This window comes from Peromyscus leucopus, chromosome 17 (assembly GCF_004664715.2).
Source record: "Peromyscus leucopus breed LL Stock chromosome 17, UCI_PerLeu_2.1, whole genome shotgun sequence".
Classification (NCBI taxonomy): domain Eukaryota; kingdom Metazoa; phylum Chordata; class Mammalia; order Rodentia; family Cricetidae; genus Peromyscus; species Peromyscus leucopus.
Window position 1 is genome coordinate 41,219,557 of NC_051077.1, and position 21,083 is coordinate 41,240,639.

A 21,083-nucleotide genomic window follows, 5' to 3' on the forward strand; every position below is an offset into this window, starting at 1 on the left:
GCCCTCCCTCGACTCTTCCCAGATCCACCAGAGAGGCGGAGTGATCAGCTGCCCCGGGCTGCACTCTTAGAGAACAGTCTCTCTCCATGCCGGGGGTGGGACCGTGTGCCCAGCTTCTCTCTCTCTCTGTCTTAGCTCATATATACCCGGAAGCCTAAAGATGAGAGGAGTTGTAATCCCTACCTATTGAAGATCATTCATTCGACAGAGCTGACTTCTGCCTCAAGTGTCCCGGCATCTTGAATTCCATTTCCTCCCACTTTTCATTACATGGATCCCTTAAGGCCCAAAGAATACCCGAGTGACAGTGTTGTGCCCAGATCGTGACCCCCAGAGAGACCACCAAAGACGAGCATGCCAGAATGCAAAAGCAAGGTTTAATTCTGGATATCCAAAAGCAATACAAGCCTAGGCAGGGACTTCGTCCAATACATCCAACGCAGTGGAGGCTGGAGGAAGCGCCCACCTGTCTGCAAGCTCAGTTTTTAAAGGGAAAAATCACAAGGTTACATAATTTAGGGGTGCTAGTATGGATACAATTCTGATTGGCCTGTGTCTAGGAATTCCAGAAATCACAATTCAGTTTTCCTTCTAAGGAAGTAGTTGCCCACCACCATTTTTCATTGGCTGCCTCCAGATGGGGGCATCTGGTGATTACACAGTCACTATGGAAACTAGGGTTGGGACATTCTATGGTCAAGCATTTGCCTAGGGGGCCAGGGAGAGGACATTCCATAGTCTGGCAGCCATTACCTCCTGACTACCTTGTGACTCTGTACTTTTACACTTCCTGGTTTCTGGAATCTGAACTGACTGGTCTCAGTAACTTCTGGCCTGTTCTCAAAAGGAGAAATCTTAGGCCTTAATTTTAGGGTGAAAGCATTTTGGTCTTATTTCTAAGATGGCTCATTTTGGTCTCACAACAGCAAGTCTGTCTCTTAGATGTCGTCTACTGTCACAATTGTATCTGGGCACACCTAGGTGACCTTTGTTTCCTGTTGCTAGCTTTGTATTGATGGCCAGAAAGGAATTTTCATAAGGTATTCTGTATTGTTATTGCTACTTGGTGATTTCAATCCTGGGCCCTGGGTGATAAATCTTCAAATTATACCAATTGTTTTATTTTTCTGCACCTTCCAATAACTAATTTCCCCCTCTCTTACATCTTTGAAATGCTTCCTGTAGTCATTTATCTTCCTCAAAGGCCATGTCAGACTGATCATTCCTTAGACATGTTTTTCTCCAGAGCAGAAACCAGCAGACATGGTGAGGGCATCTCACCGTTCAGGGACTTAACTGTGACACTCACAATCTGCCTCCTACTCCGGGGCGGTTCTGACTAGCCAGAAGCATCTAGATTTACTTACTAAAAGCCCCGGGATGCCTTTTACTTTCTTTTCAAACCCAAACCATTCTTGTAAAAGTAAATAGATGTCAATTTCCCGCCTTTCTTCTTTTGAGCGGTACTTTAAAATATAGATTTTGAGTCACGACCCATTTCCCTGCTTCTGTATTCGTGTGGCGTGTGTAACATTGCCCGGGTCCGGATTGTAATGTATTATACAAATAAATTCTCCAGATCGGAGCTGCAAGTATACTTATCTTAATCTGGCAACCCGATGAGACAGTTGAAAAACATTTTCTCTCTCTCTGTGGGTAGTTATATTTTATTTCATCGTTACGGAGTTTGCAGAAATTTGAGTTATAGCAGGTTTCTCCTACAGTTTGTACTCATCAGAATGCCGTTTTGAGATCGTTTCTCCCCCCACAAAGAAAAGGCGTGTGTCCTTTCTCTGCATGCATTGTCTTGTTTGGATTTCTGTTTTGTGTGTGTCCCCCTCCTCCAGATCTTGGAAAGAGAAAGTCTGTCGGCTTCCTCAGCAGGACCGCAAGGCCTGCAAGGCTTCCTCCCAGCAGGAGCCCAGAGCCTGCTTGCTGGGCCCTGCTGAGAAAACAGCCAAACTAGGCCAAGCCAAACACACCTCCTCCCTTCTGCCCCCGCCCCGTACTCACAACGGGGGCTGGGGAGTTGCCTTCCAGATCTTACATTCTTATTTGGATCTATTTTTCCTGTTCTTCCTCGATCCCTAGAGGAAACTGGGAGCCAGCACACAATGCTCGAGTGATATCAAAGAGCTCAGCAACGACCCCGGAAGGATGAATCATATGCCTGCTTCCTCACAGAAGCCGGATTAGTCCTGAATAATGCTCTGCGGCAAAATTCCTCCCTTCTAAGGGCATGCTTCGGTGGACCCTTGTTCGTCGTCGCCTTTGGGACAAGTTTGTCTATTCTTTAGTCGGTTCGACGGCTTGGAATTAAAACGAATATCCATAATGCCCCTGGCCTGATGTACTTCTCATCCAGGAATTTTAACTTAAACGTACAAGAGTGAATTATAGCTTACAGTCTTTAAGCAAAATATTGAACAAGGCTTTCATTAATTATTGTCATATAAATTTGCCTTACATGGTGGCAGGTTTCAAGCCAGATTCAAGTTTTTCCTCCCTGGCAATCTTTGTTCTCCTCGTAGTTCCAGCCTTAGGACTACAGAGTCCGGAAATCTTTTTAAAGGGCTGTATTAAATGCAGGGATAGATAGATACCTATTTTTTTTCCAGCCTTGTGAAGTTTTCTTCTTGTCTAGTGCTGCCCTCTGGTGACCATTCTGTAAATTACATACCATAGATTTTTTTTCCCCCCAGTTTAGCCTGAGGTAAATGAACAATCAACAATAAAAGTGTGTGCATATACTTCAGTTTCTCCGTGGTCATTTTTATCTGTCAAATAAGAGTTCAGGCCCGATAATACTCCATTCTAGAATTTTCCTGTTTAGAAATATTAAGCCTGGTTCAGGTATCCAGACATGTATCCCCATAAGCTATCTAAATTCGTTTCCCACTTGGGCTGAAAAGAGGAGATAAATTTAGCCCAAGAGACGAAGTTTTCCCTTAAAGCTTCCCTCTTTAATTTTAGAGACTGTCTTTCCTACATGCCTCAAATGCTGGCCTTACAGGTAGCCTCTTAAGCATTCTTGCTTGCCCTCAGGCCGGCTGCTTGTTGGCAGTGCCGGCCTACCATATTCCTCTGATGCTCGGCAACACCTCAGCAGTGCTTAGCGGAGGACATGGAGGAGGAGGAGGCCAGTGAGTTCCCGTCTGACACCTTGTAGCTATCACCACAGTCCTAGAGCTGCGGAGCCTTCTGGGAATGGTTCATATGTTGGAGTGGATGAGCATGTTGGGAATGGACCAATGCATGCATGTCACAGGAGCCTTGAACCTGAGAGCATGACAGTGTGTGTGTGTGTGTGTGTGTGTGTGTGTGTGTGTGTGTGTGTGTGTGCAGACAGAGGGAAAGTACAGTGACTGAGTTGACTTCATGTGGGAGTTAATGTTACGTCTCGGGCACCATTACTTCTCAGAAAACCCCGTAGAGGAGGTGGGGCCTGTTGTCCTTATTTAATGAGGGAGAACCTTTGGCCTAAAAGAACTGAACAAGGCTGCTTGGCTTAAAGTGAGACCCATGCTGGCCGGACTCTAAGGCCGTCTGTCTTCCTAGATCACCGTTGGATGAGTAACTACTTAGGGGGCGTTAGAAGATGTCGGTGTCAGCTGATGGAGTCATCCTCGACTGGTGTTGGAACTGGCTGCTTTCCCAGCAACCTGGCACTCTGATTGTATTTCAGGATGCAGGAGGGCCAGGAAGAGGAAACAGGGAGGAGACAAGTGGACTTGAACCACTCCTTAAGGACCTTAGGCTGGGTCATTGCTCAGTGGGTTCACTTTTGTCAAGATTCTTCTGTGTGGAATGTGTGCATAAGCTAATGACTCTCTCCAAAGCACAAGGGTGCTCCAGCTGAGCCTCCTCCTGGCCAGTATCAGGGCAGACATGGAGGAATACAGCCGGAGCAGGGCAGTCAGGCCAGCAGAGAACGTGCTCCATTACTCCTCTTGTCTTCCCAAGACAGCTATGGTGGTCCAGTCTGAGAGACAGAGAGCACCGTGAGAGCACACTGCCCTGACTGCGGGCGTTCTCTTCTGCAGAGGGAAGCAGGCTGGGGAAAGGCCTCAGCTGTGAGCATCAGCTGGTTTTCTTTGTAACTTTGACAATAGCTGTGGATACTTGTGGAATCTGTGTGGTCCATCCCGTACTTCTTATTTGAAAATAGTTCATTATTCAAAGTTGAAAGACCAAAGGGGCCTGCAGTCCTAAACGCTCACTGTCCTTTCTCTTTCACAGGTGACACAATTTCAGGAGAGACCCTTCCCGAAGATTTTCAGGCTCTAAGTTGGATTAGAAATCACACTTCTCTTTAGCCGGAGCTGCACTGAAATGTCTTTCGATCAAAGCCATGCATCGTCTGAAAACATTCTCTGAAGTTTATGTTGGGATGCCTCTGCCTCGGTTGCCCTTCAGAGGCATGACTAAAAACTACTATTGCAACAAGAGGGCCATGCATTACTTTAATGCACAGCCAGAAGGGGAAAGTAAGGTTAGATGCACTCTCAAGCACAAAACAGAGCCCTTGATGAAAAGATTTTGCTGGATGAATACCCCAGCATTCTCCAGGTTTGTCTTAAAAACTGTTGCTCTGGGGAAGACAGTAAGATAAGGTCACACCAAATGAGTCTACTACCTCCATTAAAAAAAAAATTAGTTTTTCAGAGTTAGTATGTAAGAGGCTGGAGAGAGGGTTCAGTGGGCAAGATGTCTTCTTGCACCATCACAAGGGCCAGAGTGTGGATCCCAGAGTCCTGCCCAGGCCTGTGCCTGGGACCCCAGCTCTGAGGGAGTGGGGAAGAGACAGGAAAGTGCTAGGGCTTGTTGACTTCCAGCCTAGGGAGGAAATACAAGCCCCAGAATCAGGGGGAGACCCTCCGAAGCATGGGTGGAATGGACCGGAGGAGGAAATGCCATGCCTTCTTCTGGCCTCGCTGCGTGTGCATAGGTGTGTGCACCCACACGAGCACACGTGCACGCACGTACAAACAAATAAAGGTGAGCACACAAAATCATGGGCTTCATTGTGACATTTCTGAACAGACTTTTTTTTTCCCTCAGAGCTGAGGACCAAGCCCGGGGCCTTGAGTTCGCTAGGCAAGCGCTCTACCACTGAGCTAAATCCCTAACCGGTCGCCGTGTGTGTGTGTGTGTGTGTGTGTGTGTGTGTGTGTGTGTGTGTATGGGGGGGTGCCTGTGTGCATGCATGGGCATGCTCACATGAGTGTTGAGATCAGAGGACAATGTCAAGTATCATTCCTCAGCTGCTGTCTACATTTGGATGGCTCTTACTGGCCTGGAGCTCACCACATAGGCTAGGCTAGTTGCCTAGCGATCCCCATTGATCTGCCTGCCTCTGCCTCCCCAGACTGGGGGATTACCAGCACATGCCAGCATGCTCAGCCTTGAAAATACAGGTTCTGGAAGACCAAACTCCAGCTCTCACACGTGCAAGGCTTACACTTCCCTGGCTGAGCTATCACACCAATAGATAGAACTCACTCCCGTCCATTATCTTGGTTGAATATCACAGTTCCTCTGACGAGGGGCAGAAGCAGAGACAGACCAGGCTCAATCAACTAGGGGTCTGGTTGGTGACAAACTTCGCTCAAGCCCCAAATGCACCACCCAGAGACTTCTTCCCATCCTGTCCTTCCCTGCCCTCCTCAGCTCCCCGCTAGCCTCCGCTCCCACGATTCCTGACTCACCTGCTCATGAGACCACGTCCTTTCGGAGCCATCTTTGACGCAGATGTCCAGCCTCAGCTCCGTCCCCGTGGCTCCGTGCTTGCTGTCCACGCACAAGTTGGCCGCCACGTTCCGAATCTGTGGCAGGAAGAACACATCCAGTGTGAGGCTGTGTCGCCGACCCCTGCCAATCCCTGGGGTTGATAAAGGTCTCCCTCAGTCTGTCTTTATTGATGACCTGACTAGAAAGACACCTTGAATTTACACGCAGTGTGTCGAGGACTCGAAAAATGAGGACACAACATACGACATAGTCTATGTGAAAGAACATGACATAATCAAAAGATAAAATTACGACTGGCCGCAGTGAAGTGACTCTTTGATTATGTGACTGAGGGAGTGGCGTAGAGCCCTGACCTCTATAATGAGAGTATTTTCTTGTTCAGGTAGTGCTTGACGTGGAATTTTAAGCACCTCTACCATTACCCTCCCAGCGGGGAGAGAATCCCAGGCGGGTGTTACAGGTGAGGTGTATGGTTAAGGAAAGGGGTCCTCCAGTATGGCACAGTTCTAGGCAGGTTACGGTGACCTCAGGTTCCAGTTCGGCTGCAAGTGGCTGTTGTCATAGGCTAGCGTTTCTCTTGGGTGGTAAATTAGATCCTAGTGGATTAGCTCTACTGGCTGAAGATCATGTCCACATTTCATAGTACAGTTCTTTCCAATTATTCTGTTAATGCTAAATAGGTAGGGGTAAGGAAAGGGGAAATAGTGAAAAAATATCAAGAGCAGAAACAGCAAGAGAAGTGGAGTCTGGACGGGGACAGATCTTCTGTCCTTTCCTTCTGCCTGGAGCGTCCGTCCACTAATCCTTTGCTGCCATTATCAACATAGTCTGTAGCAGGGCTGGATATCAGATACAGTTTGTGATTTTGTGTGTGTGTGTGTGTGTGTGTGTGTGTGTGTGTGTGTGTGTGTAGGCTACATAAGCCCTGCTACCTCAGGCCTTCAAGGTAGTCCTGAATCATTATCTCTTGGTGTGGTTAAACACGGAAAAAGATTAGGATGCACTCAACGTTTGCTTATGCTCTGATTCTTTTGCCTGGAATGAGTAGGTAAGTAAGATCACTCAACCAGGGCCCGTTCATATGGGAATCAGACAATGAAATAGAGCAGAGGTTGTGAACATCCTGGGAATTGTGAAAGGACCCAATGACACCAGGATGGATATAACACATAGGGAGCTCTCTCAGGGTTCATGTACTCATTCCAGGAGTACAAGTGGGTTACTGTTCTTCAGGAGGGGACAGAAGCAGCGTTCATTTCCTTATTCAGAGAAGCTGGCAAGAGGTCTGCCAACTGCTACAGGACATCTGATGAGGTCTCTGACTCCTGTGTTAGGGCTATGTGAAAGAAAGCAATTTTTTTTGTCCAACATGGAATCCAGGGGCAGCTATGGATCTCCACCTCCAGTACAAGCAGCCCAGCAGCTCAGCATCTGCAGGTGGGTGTGGACAAGAATCCTTCTCTTCATTTTCCTGAGATCCACCACTTGAGCTTGAATCAGGGAAATTGCTTGCCAACCCCTTGCAAACCAATTGCATCCTCTTCTTGGTTACGGGGAGATCCAGCGGTTCACGAGAGTGACCTTGAGTGCTCATCAGAGTACAGCTGACTGGTCATGACTTAAAGTAAATCTTAGCTTCATCTTTCCGAAACAAGGACTAGGGGGGAACCTTTCTTTTGTGATTTTGAAAGGGGGAGGGGCAAGAGGGGAAGAAAAGCCTTTTATAAATCCACTTGTCATCACGTGTGTGATAAGGCACACGCGTGCCTCTTTAGTAAACTAGGAACACACAGAGTTAGATTTCACTGTTGCTGTCATTTGTGTGTACGTGTGCGTGTGCGTGTGCGTGTGCGTGTGCGTGTGTGTGTGTGTGTGTGTGTGTGTGTGTCTTGCTTTATACCTCAGACCATCCTGGAACTTCTGATCCTCTTGCTTCAGCCATCTCTACTGTGTCCAGTGTGCTATTCCTGTCCGGAGCCTGGGCCCCTCTGAAAAGCTGCAGTTTTATCTCCTCCTCTGGGTCCAGTATGTCACCTTTCTGAAGCTGTCTGTCACCAGCACAACAGCCCAGTAGCACTCTTGAGAAGCCTGTCTTTTCACCTCTGGGTCCTACAATCCCCTGGCACAGTCTCGTTGGAGAAGGGTTTTCAATGCGTATGCGGACATCACGTTCATGGCGCGGCTCTTCCCTCTATAAGGCAATCTAGGAGCCCCAAACCACGTGTACGAGGGGGGAAACAGCTGTCTGTGCATTTGTAACCACTTTGCCGCAGAAGGAGAGGCTATCCCACAGGGTTAGCGCTGGAGCTGGCCTATCCGCGCGACGCTGCTCTTAGAAAAGGAGAAAGGAGATAGCATCCCAAGCTAGGGACAGGAATGTTGACTCCACCAGCTCAGCAGGTGGATGCGACCAACCCTCCCAGAGAGCTGCGCTTTGTCTCCCAAAGTTAGGAGCCCAAAAGGTCTCTGGCAGGGATGGGGGACCCCATTTTCTAAGCTCTCGAATTTTCTAAATTCTCACTCAAATGGCAGCTGTGTCGACAACGGAGTAAACTGCTTTGCGAGCCAAATTTCAGGTTTCAAAGGCGTAATTGTCTACATCTGTGTAAATTTCAGCACCAAGTTGTGCCAGAGAGGAAATGCTGGGAGTTCAGGACAGGACACGGTAGAAATCTGGGGCGAGGCGAACAGCCGGCCATCCGCGCTTCCTTCTTTCACTTTGTCTGTGTGAAGCACGTGTTCTGAATCTCTCCCTTTACTCACAAGCACAGCTCCATCAAAAGAAGAAGGGGAGCAGGATTCCAACAGAAGAAAGGTGTAAAGACTGGAGGTATTAGTATTTACAAATGATTTTATTTGGTCTGGGCTTCACACTGTGTCTGCAAGTAAGGCAGTTTATACACACACACACACACACACACACACACACACACACACACACACCCTCAAATCTAGGACACCGGCTAGTGCATAAATCCGTGAGAGAGGACATCACTTTCAGGCTTCAATCCTTTGCTGCTGCCCAGCTCCAGGGTTTGACATCATTAAATTGCATCCAGGGATCTGGAGGAGGCTAAGCAGGATTAGAAAAAGTGAAGTAGTGCTCGACTAGGCAGGGGTAGGAGGAAGGTGAAGAGTCAGGGAGAAAGAATCATGATGGATGCCAGGAGCGCAGAAATATGGTCCCTTTGGGTAAGGGTTAGGAAAGGGCAGAGAGTAAAGGTGCTTGTTGGGTATACAAGAAGAGTCAGGTTCAAGTTCAACAAGCATTCATTCCCCCACCTGGGAAGCTTTGAGGGAATCTCACTCTGTGCAGTGATTGCCTACATGTCCAGGTCCCATCCTCAGTACCAAATATGGTGGCACACATCTGTAATTCCAGCACTCCAGAAGTGGAGGCAGGCACACCTACTGTAATTCCGGGAGGCAGAAGGAGGAGGATCAGAAGGGCAAAGTCTATCAAATTATTGAGTTTGAGGAACATCATGGAATACTAGAGATCTTGTCTTAAAAACAAAATGAGCTAAAACCCAAATGAGATAAAAGAGAGATCAGGGCATGGTGGTATATGTCTTCAGCTCCAGAATCAGAAGGAAACAGAGCTCTGTGAATTTGAGGCTAGCCAAGGCTACATAGTGAGTCCTTGTTGTGAAGGAGGCGGGGGAATTAGAAGACGAATAATAATAATAATAATAATAATAATAATAATGATGATGATGATGATGATAAGGAGAGGGAGAAGGAGAAGAGGACGAGAGGAAAAGAGAAGGGAGAAGTGGAGCAGAGAGGAGGAATGTAGAAAAATATCAAGTAATGAAGTGATTCATAGATGTAGAATTGGCCACCCATTTGTAAATTGTATTTATTTATTTATTTATTTATTTATTTATTTTTGCCAATTTTCCAAGTGGATGTCAGCTTAGATAAAAATGCTAGGCTTAACAAACAAGAACCATGGTTTGTTAATTACTCCTAATAGCATTGGGGCCTTCTAAATGAAACAGTAGATTCATCACTCACTCAACTAATAAGTACCTGCTGTGTCCAGGCCATAGATACTGGTCACAGAGAAGAGAGAAGAGGAAGAATCCATCTCCTCTGTGCTGGAGCCCAGAGTATAGTCAGGACATTAGCGAGGGAGGCCCGAACCTCCCAGCATTTCTAGTTGCAAATTTTAAATATGTTCCTCTTCATGGAGTATGGGTGAATTGGCAAGTGTTCTGGCTAGTTGAGAGGCATTTCCTCAATTCGTGATTGATGGTAGAGGACTCAGCCCATTCATTGTGGGGGGTGCCATTCCTGGGCTGGTGGTCCTGGGTTCTATAAAAAAGTAGACTGAGCAAGCCATGAGGAGTAAGCCAGTAAGCAGCTCCCCCCCATGGCCTCTGCATCAGCCCCTGCCTGCTGCTTCTGGCCCTGTTTGAGTTCCTGCCCTCACCTCCTTCAGTGAGGAACGAAGGAAGTACACGCCAAACAAACCTTCTCATTCTCAACTTGCTTTTGGCCAGTGTTTCACCATAGCAACAGCAACCCAAACTAAGACAGTAAAGTAATTTTTTTTTGCATAATTAGATAGAAAAGACAGGAGTGCAGGGTGGAGAGAGAACTGAGCAGGCAGGTCTGGGCTCTGTTCATGCGATAAAAAAGGAGTTTCTCTACAACCTTGGTCATACACCCCTTTGTAAAGTTCAGCTTGCCCATTCATTAAAACCAAAAACCAAAAACTAAAAAAAAAAAAAAAAAAAAAAAAAAAAAAAAAAAAAAAAAAAAAAAAAAAAACAACCCAAAACTATGTTCTATTCTATGAAAGAATTTTAAACAAAAGCATTGAAAAAACCCATATCCAAGGAGTGCTTTGATATGAAAGAGGCTTTAAGAATATGGATGAAAATCCAGAAACTAAGAGAAGGAAATGACCTCTGCTCACCAATACTCCCAATGGGGAGGCATCACTGAAGCCATCCTCTCAAGAGACAACATGTTTGTCCTCGTTAGTTTTTATTGTCAACTTGACAGGATCTTGGATCATCTGGGAAGAGGGAACCTCCACAAAATGATTACATCAATAAGATTGGTCTGAGAGCCTGATTTGATTGGTGATTTGTAACAAGAATCTTAAAAGGTCTTATCAGTAAAAAACCCAGAGCCAGATATTGGGGTGAAAGCTGAAAGATCAGAGAAACAGAACAAGCCAGCCATGTTCTTACCTCTATAAAATCCTCAGCCTCAAGAGAGCGAGTTTCTGTTTCCTCACACCTTACATACCTTTTTGTGTCCTGCCATATTACTTCCTGGGATTAGAGACATGTGTTCTTCCCAGTACTGGGATTAAAGGTGTGTGCCACCACTGCCTGCCTCTGTTTCCACTGTGGCCTTAAACTCACAGAAATCCAGATGAATTTCTGCCTCCCAAGTGATAGGATTAAGGGTATGTTCTACCACTGTCTGGTCTCTATGTCTAATATAGTGGCCGGCTTTGTCCTCTTATCCCCAGATAAGCTTTATTGGGGTGCACAATATATTACCACAGTGATTGATGTGGAAGGGCCTAGTCCATGGTGGGAGGCCCCATTTCTAGGTTAGTGGGCTTGGGCTGTAATGAAAGCCAGGTAAGCATGATGTATGTAGAGGGTGGGCTAGAAAGCATCATCCCTCTGCTGCTCAAGGTTCCTGCTTTGAGTTCTGGCCCTGGCTTCCATCAGCAATGGAGTGTTACCTGGAGTGTAAACTGAAATTAACCTTTTCCTCCCCGGGTTGCTTCTAGTCAGAATGTTTTAACAGAGCAACAGAAGAGCAAAGTAGAACAATGTTAGTTGAGGACGGAGGAGGAAACGACCAATTCTGAGGAAGACAGGTTGGGGCTCTTAGTAGAACCCAAAGCATTGGAAGGGGTTCTGGAGGATTAGATTTCAGTCTGGAGAGTGAGGTGAGGTGACAGAAGGAAACAGTAGCCTTAGGATTTATTTAGTGAAATAAATATTGAAGTTTGAAAGTACAAGGTGTGGTGTGCATGCATGGGCGTGTGTGTGTGTGTGTGTGTGTGTGTGTGTGTGTGTGTGTGTGTGTTGTGTGTGTGTGAACCCAGGGCCTCACAATTGCTCAATCCACACTCTATCACTGAGTTACATCCTTAGCCTTATGTTTATCCTTCTTGTTAATGGTGAAAAGAAAATGTTCGTTTAGAATTGTTCAGCTGGAGGCACTTGCGATCATCCCAGTTTTGTGGGCAACTGCACAACATCATCACCGGGAGCCAGTTGAACACGGAGCTGCTGCTTTCCATCAAGCCTGGCCTTGACCACACCAGGGTCATGGATTCTCTTCCTAGCTGGGTTGATTTGGTGCTTGTTGATTTCCACAATAACCACGAATGTCTTGTCTTCTGTCCGTTTCACATCTGGCTTGGGGATCAGGGAACTTTGATGAGGGCACAGTGGTCAAATAACTTCCTTTTCAGGTGCTTGCTTGAGGACTCTGCTTCTGCAGCTGCAGCATCTGGAGTTTCCAGAAGGCCAGTAACGTGTTTATTTTTATTTTGGTGGTTCGGGGTACCTTTCCTGTTCACCATCAAAGCCTTTGCCTTGATTTTGACTTGGGGGGATGTGGAGCACCCTTCTTTGTTTTTGGTGCCTTTTGGTGAACACCGGAATGTACTTTTTAGGAAATGGCAGGTGATGTAGTGGGCAGGACTCAGTATATATTGTTTGTCAAATGATGGAAATTGTATGAAAAGGTATTTGTAAGAATTGAATAGATGCATGCAAAAATGCTCAGGCAAGTGTCCTGTATACTGTTAAGTGGCCAGAAGATGTTGGCTGCCAGTTGTTTTTTAAATTGGCTCATTCAGGAAATGGGTGATGTCAGTCAGCTCACACACGCGCTATTATGCTTTGAGCACTTCAAACACAAGGAATTTACAGCTAAACAGGTTTTGCTCCATCACTTCAGACCGGTTCTTCAGTGTGCGTCTCAGTTACTTTTGGAAATATTACTTCCGGTTGCTCCTGATCTCAGGCAACACCATGTGTCGTACGTGCCCATCTCCCTCCCCGCTTTACCTTAATCGACCCCTGCCTCTCTATTTAGCCCACCTACTGCACATACTTTCACTTTCCTCTCCTTTTCACTTTCCCAGGCCTTTGAGATCTGCTTACAGACTTTAAAAATGTAGTAACACATACATAACACAAAGTTTACCTTTTTAATATTTTAAAATGTTCAACTCAGCAATAGTAATGTATTCAAGTGTTACATAATTATCATTATTATTTATTCCCAAGGAGTTCTAATTATTCAAAACAGCAACCACTAACTATAAAGCAGTAACTCCCTGCTCTTGGCCATGTCTATTCCACTGATGATATGAATGCATGTGTCCTACGTATGTCATATCAGTTGATCACACGTGTGTGTTCTTTTGTGTCTGGCTTATTTCACTTAGCATCGTGTATTCAAGGTGTCCCTGCTGTAGCTCATGTCAAAACTTCCTTCTTTCTTAAAGCTGAATGGTATTTACACACACACACACACACACACACACACACACACCATCTTTGTTTATTCATATGTTGATGGGTGCTTGAGTTTTTTTTTTCCACCTCTTGCCTACTCTGAATAATGCTCCAATAAACCTTGGCATACAAATCCCCGTTTGGAATTCTCTGGCTATACACTTTGGACAACAATTGCTACCCCTATAGCAAATGATAATTCTGCACTTCACTTTTTTGAAGGGCTGCCAAATAGTTTTCCATAGCGGCTGCATATTATAGTCTTACAAATAATGTACAACAGTTCCCAATTTGCACACATCCTGCCAACACCACCTCTTCAGTACGTGTCCTGTGTGGGCATGAAGTGGCGTCTCGCTGTGGTTTTGATTTGTATTTCCCTTATGGCTAATGATTTTGAACACCATTTTATAATTATTTGTCAATCTTCTTCATAGAAAAATCTGTTCTAGCCTTTTGCTCACTTTTGAATACAGCTGCTTATATTTTTATTGTTGAGTTTTAGTATTTTGCTACATTATGAATGTCAATCTCATGCCAGATATGATTTTCAAATAATCTATTCTATTCAGAGAGTTACCTTTTTACATTAATGATGGTGTGCTTGATGGACAAAAGCTCCAATTCTGATAAAGTCCAGTGTACCTAGTTTTCTCTTTGTTACCTGTAATTGTGTGTGTGTATGTGTGTGTGTGCACACATGTGTGTTTCACTTTTAAGAAATGGTTGCCAATCTAGTGCCATAAAGTTTCCCTCTATTTTTATTTTCATATTTATTTTATTTTATGTGTATGTGTTTTGCCTGCATCTCTGGATGTGCATTATGTGTGTGTTGTTGCCTGTGGAAGCCAGAAGAGGGTGTCAGGTCCTCTGGAACTGGAGTTTTAGATGGCTATAAGCCATCTTGTGGCTCTTCTGTAAGAGGAACAAGTATGCCACCATCTTAATTAATTATACCTGAAATGACACTCTTTCCAAATAAGCCCATATCCTACTGTATGAGTGAGTTTATGCTTCTATATGTTTTAGAGCCCTCATTTGCCCCTTTACTATCCAATACATTGTTAAATACTAAAATGCTCAAAATACTAACATGATTTCTGTTTCCTGTCTAGACCACCAATGATGCAGACACATAAAAGGAGGAAAAGTACATGACATCATTTCAGCAAAGAGTGCCAAGCAGGAGAAGCTCTCAGGTGGAATGCTGGGAAAGAGGGCACAGGCAACAGCTAGGGGAAAGGCAGGGAGGAGAGCTTGAAGAAGACTTGGGAAGGTCATGAGTGTCAAATTCTGTAGGAGGCAGACTGGACAGGTGGTGGGAGCATGTTATGAAGTCACCGATGACCTTTAGAGAATAGTTTCTATGGCTTGAATGGAGAGAGAAGACAGAGTGCTCAGTTGATTGGAAGAAACTGCAAGGTAAAAATTATGATCAACTACGAGAAGCTTCTCTTTCTAGAAGCTAGATCACGAGTGGACTGATAGATGCAAGGCCAAAACAGAATGAAATTTGACAGTTATTTTTGGGGAAGGAGTGACTTGAGGCTGGAATTATCTATAAGCTATAACACAATTCATTTGAGGCTTCAAAAAACAATGAAGTACTTTGAGAAATCACAGTCTATAAGTACCAAGTAACACAAGTGCTCTAACTACCCTGACTGGACTTCTCGCTGCTTAAAATTTTGCCTGATGGCCACTGTGAATTTTCACTTCAACAGATCCATCCTGTCTCTAATTGCTCCATGCTGGTGGCATCCAACGGCTGTTGGCAGAGACCAACGATTGCCTTTCCTTGAAATGGTGCCCGTAGAGACTTACTTCCTCTCTTGCACACATTCTCTTCTGAATTTACTCTAAATGTAATTGCCTTGGCATCTCTCTCTTGCCCTGGGACTTACTAGAATGCTCATTTCAGAAGGCTGGCTTACATTATACAAGAGAAACACGAGCCCATGGCACACAGATTGCCAGGGGGCCTTCAGATTCATATAGACTCTGCTCCAAATAGTCTTTTACTGAAACCAGGTCTTGCCACTTAAAGTTAAGTATTGTATTATTAGAAAGTCATGTATAACCTCAAAATAGGAACTTTTAAAGTTATGGGTCATTTGTCAAAAACAATTCCATCTCGCCCCTCACAAAGCTAAAAGGGGAAATTTGTCTAAAAAAGGGACTTCTTTGGAGGTTAAATAAGTAACTCTTCCCTGAAAAAAGGAAAATAAACCAGGACAGCCTTTTTAACCCATTTTTATGCTGAACTGGATTCCCTAGCACGATCAGTTCTCTGCCTGATCTGTGCCACTACCATGCTGTGTAGTATGTTCGCTTACATTCATACCTGCACCCTCAAGAAAGCAAGTGATTTTTCACAAGATTTTACAGCAAGTCGGTGACAGGTAAGGTTTGTACCCATGGCTTTGATTACCATTCCTGTGTTCTTGATACCACAGATGGTAATAGTTATAACTCATTGACTAGAAAAGTCTCATTGGGGGCTGACAAATTGTGGCAAATGGCTTACTGAGCCCAAAGGATAGATGGGGATTGCTGAAAGCTATGAGTCCTTGGGTTTCATAAAGAAGTACTCTGTCAATATTTGCATCGGAGACTGAGGCACTAAAGCAGAGTCAGAAATAAATCGCTGACACTCAGGAGGACTCTGAGGGATAGAGAGGTGACAATCAGTTCACTGAGCTCCAAGACTCACAGGGAATGTTTGGTTACTCATGAATGTCTCCATAGGTGGCAACTCAGTGATGAGAAAGGAGGCATCCTGAGAGAGAACAAGACTGGGAGAGAGAGAACTGGAAAGGGAGGAGAGGAGAGGGAGAGAGGGGAAAAAGGAGGGAGGGAGACAGGCAGAGAGATGCAGAGAGGCAGACAAACAGACATACAGAGAAAGATTGACAGGCAGATAGACACACACACAGAGGCAGACAGACATACAGAGAAAGATTGACAGACAGACACACAGAGGCAGACAAACAGACATACAGATACAGACTGACAGGCAGACAGAGAGAGACACACACAGAGAGGCAGACAGACAGACAGAGACAGACAGACAGACAGACAGACACACACACACAAGCATACACAGGGGCGGGGAGAGGGAGAGAGAGGCGGAAAACTTCCCAACTGCATAAATGTCTAGATTTTGAGACCTGGTTTTTAGAAAATGCCCTTTCTGAAAAAAAAAAAAAAAAAGATGGAAAAGGCAGAGTAGCAGTGATCTTATCCCAGCCTGTGTAATTCACTGCAAAAACAAAACAAAACAAAACAAAACAAAACAAAACAAAACAAACAACCCCCCCTTTGGTGTTCAGCCACCACATGCACCCCACACTGCTTGTCTCTGCCTGAGTGGAAGTGTCTTCCTGTTCCTTCCCCTTGCCCTTGAAGATTAAAAAGCTTTGCCAGTTAGGACTTACTCTTTGTAAAACCAACAACATAGAATAATTTGCATAACAATTTGAATTCTTAGAAACATAATTCCTCTTTCAGCTTGAATTTTCTCCTTAAGGTTTGGTGTTGGAACGTCATGACGTCAGAGATGGAGGCATTTTCTTGTCTATTGTGCCCCATGTGCACCGTTGGGACAGAGGTTGAGTCCAGTTGCTAATTTGGCTGAGAAAAGTCTCTTGAAGGGTCAGGTGATAATGCTTCACATGGAAAACATGAAAGCAGATATTTTGAAAAAGCTATAAGTAAGAGTTAGGGTATTGAATGAATTTATCGGAATCCCCGTTTTCCCTGTAATCTACAGAAGTCAGATGAGTAAGTTAAAAGTGGAAAGGGAGGAGGAATAAAGACATCTGGTGGGAAAATTTATAGCAAAAGTTTGAGAAGAACACTGTAGAAAACTGTAGCAAACCTCACTACGAGGAAGCAGGAAGTCAGGAGAGGCATGTTTAGCAGAGAGCTAGTGAAGTCTGTCAGTCTTCCTTATTGAGAAGGAAGTTGTAGACAGAATGCTAGCCACCCTCCCAGAGCCTGTGTCTGGACCTTAAGCCAGAGAGGGCTGCTCTGGAGGCAAATGTACATCAATATAGAAGTTGGCTCACGTGCTACAGAGACAGTGTTTCCCCTTTCAGCCCCAAAATGTGGGGAGTCAACCACACAATGGACTGCCAGTCACAAGTGCTGGCTCTCATGTTTCCAGGATTGTCCCTTAGACAATGACATGAAAATATCTCCCTTGCCTGAACAACATCATGCTGGGCAAGTGCCTGAACATTTAACGGACAACTGAACACTTAACGTTCCTCAGATTTTGTAATCTTAACGTTCCTCAGAAGTGTAATTTTGAGAGTACAGATTCTACTCTCAATGGTTGGACTCAACTATGCATTTCCAGGAAATGGGACTTTCTGTAGTTCTGGCAGAATCGTTAAAAGCCACTTCTAACACGGTCCTCGCTGTTAAGGTCAACAGCCATCCGCTTTGGAGATGAAGCAATTTTTAGTACTCGAGAAACTGCTTACACTAGCTATCTCGAGGATTCTTCTTTTGAATTCAGGTTAGTTGGTTGAAGTGTGGGGAGGTTTAAAACCTATCTAATATACACTTGCTAAGTTCTTGTGTAGGATTTAAGTCTGTTCATTAATGAAGGTCTACAGTCAAATTATAGGGCTGGTTCTGAGAAGCACGTAGTTCCTTAACCCTGGACAGAAGGGCAACCAAGTCCCCAAGATGCCTGGCAATATGTGGCCCTTTAAGCTTCTCTAGAGACAGTCTCTCGAACCCATTCTTGAATTTAATAGCCAGCTCTTTAGGAAGGCCAGCAAGTAGTGCTCAGCTAAAACAATTCATGGTTGAGTTTTCTATTGTAAATTTCATCACTGTTACATTCACAGAATACTTAAAGAGGTGACCTGGGTCTTGAATGCAAAAACCCCATCCCAACTAAAAGAACAAAACCAGGCATTCATAAAATATTTCCCAAGAAGACCCCTTTTCTGCAATAGTTGTCTGGGAGCCTTGCTTTACTAATCTGTATCATTTCTGTTTTGTAAAGCTTTAAACTGAAGACTGTTAAAAATGTTTGTCTGTGACGTCACTTAGCTTCCTTTTCCTTCTATATTAAGGGACATTCATGTAAGACGGGCAGGGATAATTGATTTTTTTTAAAAGATTTATTTATTTATTTATTGTACAGTATATAATCTGACTGCATATACTCCTGCAGGCCAGAAGAGGGCACCAGATCTCATTATAGATGGTTGTGAGCCACATGTGGTTGCTATTGACTCAGACCTCTGAAGAGCAGTCGGTGCTCTTAACCTCTGAGCCATCTCTCCAGCCCTTGGATAATGGATTTTGTTTCCCTAAAAAGCAAATACGCTGTGTTTTGTGATGTCAGAAATTTGACCTCAGGGCATCCACTTATGCAGCAGTTATTATAATAATTTCAAAGTATTCAACAGGTCCAGTCAGCATCCTGAGTGTTTATTGTACATTTACCTTTAATCTACACATTTTTATCTAATTTCCTTCTCACCTTTATTTCAGTGTGGTTAGTCATGTCAGATGTAATGAGCAGATAGTTTTGGAAATGAGCTGCTTGGGATTTGGCTAGAGATCGGGATGTAACCAAACAAGACTGACCGGGAGAGAGTAAGATTATTTTCCACTGAAAACAAAGCAAAACAGAACAAAGCCAACACTACAACAATACCAAACCGAACGAAGGAAGTTTCTAAGAAAGTTAATAGCAGGGCTGAAGCTACGCCTCGGTTGGTAGAGTGCTTTCCCAGTATTTCTGAGTCTCTGAGTTTGTTCCTTGGCACTATATAAACCAAGTGTGATGGCACATGCCTTGCCCTTTCAGCATCAAGAGAGTGGAGGTAGGAAAATCAGAAGTTTTAGTCATCTTTGGCTTACACAGAGTTTGAGACCTGCCTGAGCTACACGAGCCCCTGTCTCAAAAATCCTTTTCTCTTCTGTTCCTTCCCCCCTCTCTCCCTTTCTTCCTTTTAAAATCTTTGTGGTTTTGAGACAAGGTCTTGTTATGTAACCATTGCTGTCCCGGAACTCCCTGTGTCTCCCATTCTGACTTACATTTATAACTGTCCTCTTACTTCCGCCTTCGGAGTGCTGGGATTATAGGTGTGGCCCACCAGGCCTGGCATATTTTCTGAAGCTTCTCTGTGACTTGCAGATTGACACTTTTTTTTGTCTGTGTCTTTTTTCTGTGAACACACATTGCTCAGTGTCCCTTTCTTCTACTCTGATGACATCTTCTGCTCTAAATTACTCCCCGAAGAACCTTGTTTTCAAATGCAACCAGTTGTGTGATGGGGGTACTTAACATTTCATTATGGGAATTGGGGGAATATATAATCAGTGCATTACACATGGTGCTTTCTCAGCTATCTTTTAATTGTGAGTGTGTGTGTGTGTGTGTGTGTGTGTGTGAGAGAGAGAGAGAGAGAGAGAGAGAGAGAGAGAGAGAGAGAGAGAGAGAGAGAGTCTGTATTTGTAAGTATGTTGGAGAGATGGCTCACCACTTAAGAGCGCATGCTACTGTTGCAGAAGACCCAACTTTGGTTCCCAGAACCCACACCAGGCAGCTCACACTGGCCTTTAACTCCAGTTCCAGGGGATTTGTTGTCTTTTGGCCTCCACAGGCACCTGAGAGCACATGGTGCACAGAAACTCATGTAAGCAGATGCACATACAAGTGAATAAAAAGTAAATAAATATTAAAATGGACATCGATACTAATCAATTTCCTGCATGCTTCTCCCTTGGTGAGGAAGGTGAACTGGAGTGATGGCAAAGACTGGGTTAAGGATGGTAGAATCAAATGTCCCTTCAGGGGCAGAGTGCCTTCCTCTCTTTCCCTCATTGGTTCTAGTCTAGGGGAAGACGCACTACGGAATTGAACTGTGGAGATGGGAGAGGGACAGGCTAAGAGTCTGGGGCACTGGTTCAGCAGTGGCTGGTCTCTGCCTCGGTAGAAGTCCAATAAGACTGGCAAAGATTTTGTTAAAATATGATTGTGCATCCTGAAAGAAATTAAAGTAGACATTGATAGAAATATGCTTTGTGTTCACGCTTTGGGAGAGTTGATATTAAATACTTAATATTCTTCATGGTTAGATACAGATTTAGGGCAAGGTCTATCAAAATCTCAATGATTTTTTTTTTTAACTTTTAGAAATAGAAAAATCTATTCTTAAATTCATATGGGGCATCAAAGGATCCTGAGAATTCAAAACAAACTTTAGAAAGATCAAAGTTAAAGAAATCATACTTCCTGATTTGAGGCTTACTTCAGTAATTAAAGCAGAGACTAAGACAGGCATAGAGATCGATGCAGGAGGCTGGAGAGCTCAGAGAAGAAACCCTAACAAATGTGGTCAAATGATGCTGGGTAAGGATGCCAAGAAACAACAACAGCAGCAATCCTTTCCACAAATGATGCAGGGGAAAATGGATACCTGTAGGTAAAGCAATGGTATTTGATCTTACCTCAAACCATGTACATGAGCCAATGACCCATATATCAGAGTGAAAACTATAGAATTTTCAGAAAAACAGAAAACAAAATATAGAGGAGTAAAGCTTTGACTTAGGTTTGGCAAACATCTTCTTTTGAATATAACACCTAAATCACAGGTAATTTAGAAATTAAATTAAGAAAAAAATAGATGAATTGGACTTCATTGAAAGAAAAAAAAATGTACACTGAAGGACCATTATCAGAGTGAAAAAGCAACCCATTAGATTGGAGAAAACATTTGCAGATAACAGAGAACTCCTACAATTTGAAACAAAAAGCAACTAATCCAATTCAAAAATGGACAAAAC

The 21,083-nt window shown here is 44.2% G+C and overlaps 1 protein-coding gene across 1 annotated transcript in view; it reads right to left on the reverse strand.

Annotated features, from left to right (window-relative positions):
• Galntl6 (polypeptide N-acetylgalactosaminyltransferase like 6) overlaps nucleotides 1-21,083 on the reverse strand; it is a 1,066,425-nt gene that overhangs the window by 24,503 nt on the left and 1,020,839 nt on the right. Inside the window, 1 exon segment of the mRNA XM_028889258.2 lies at nucleotides 5,709-5,825. Coding sequence (XP_028745091.1) covers nucleotides 5,709-5,825 — 117 coding nt within the window.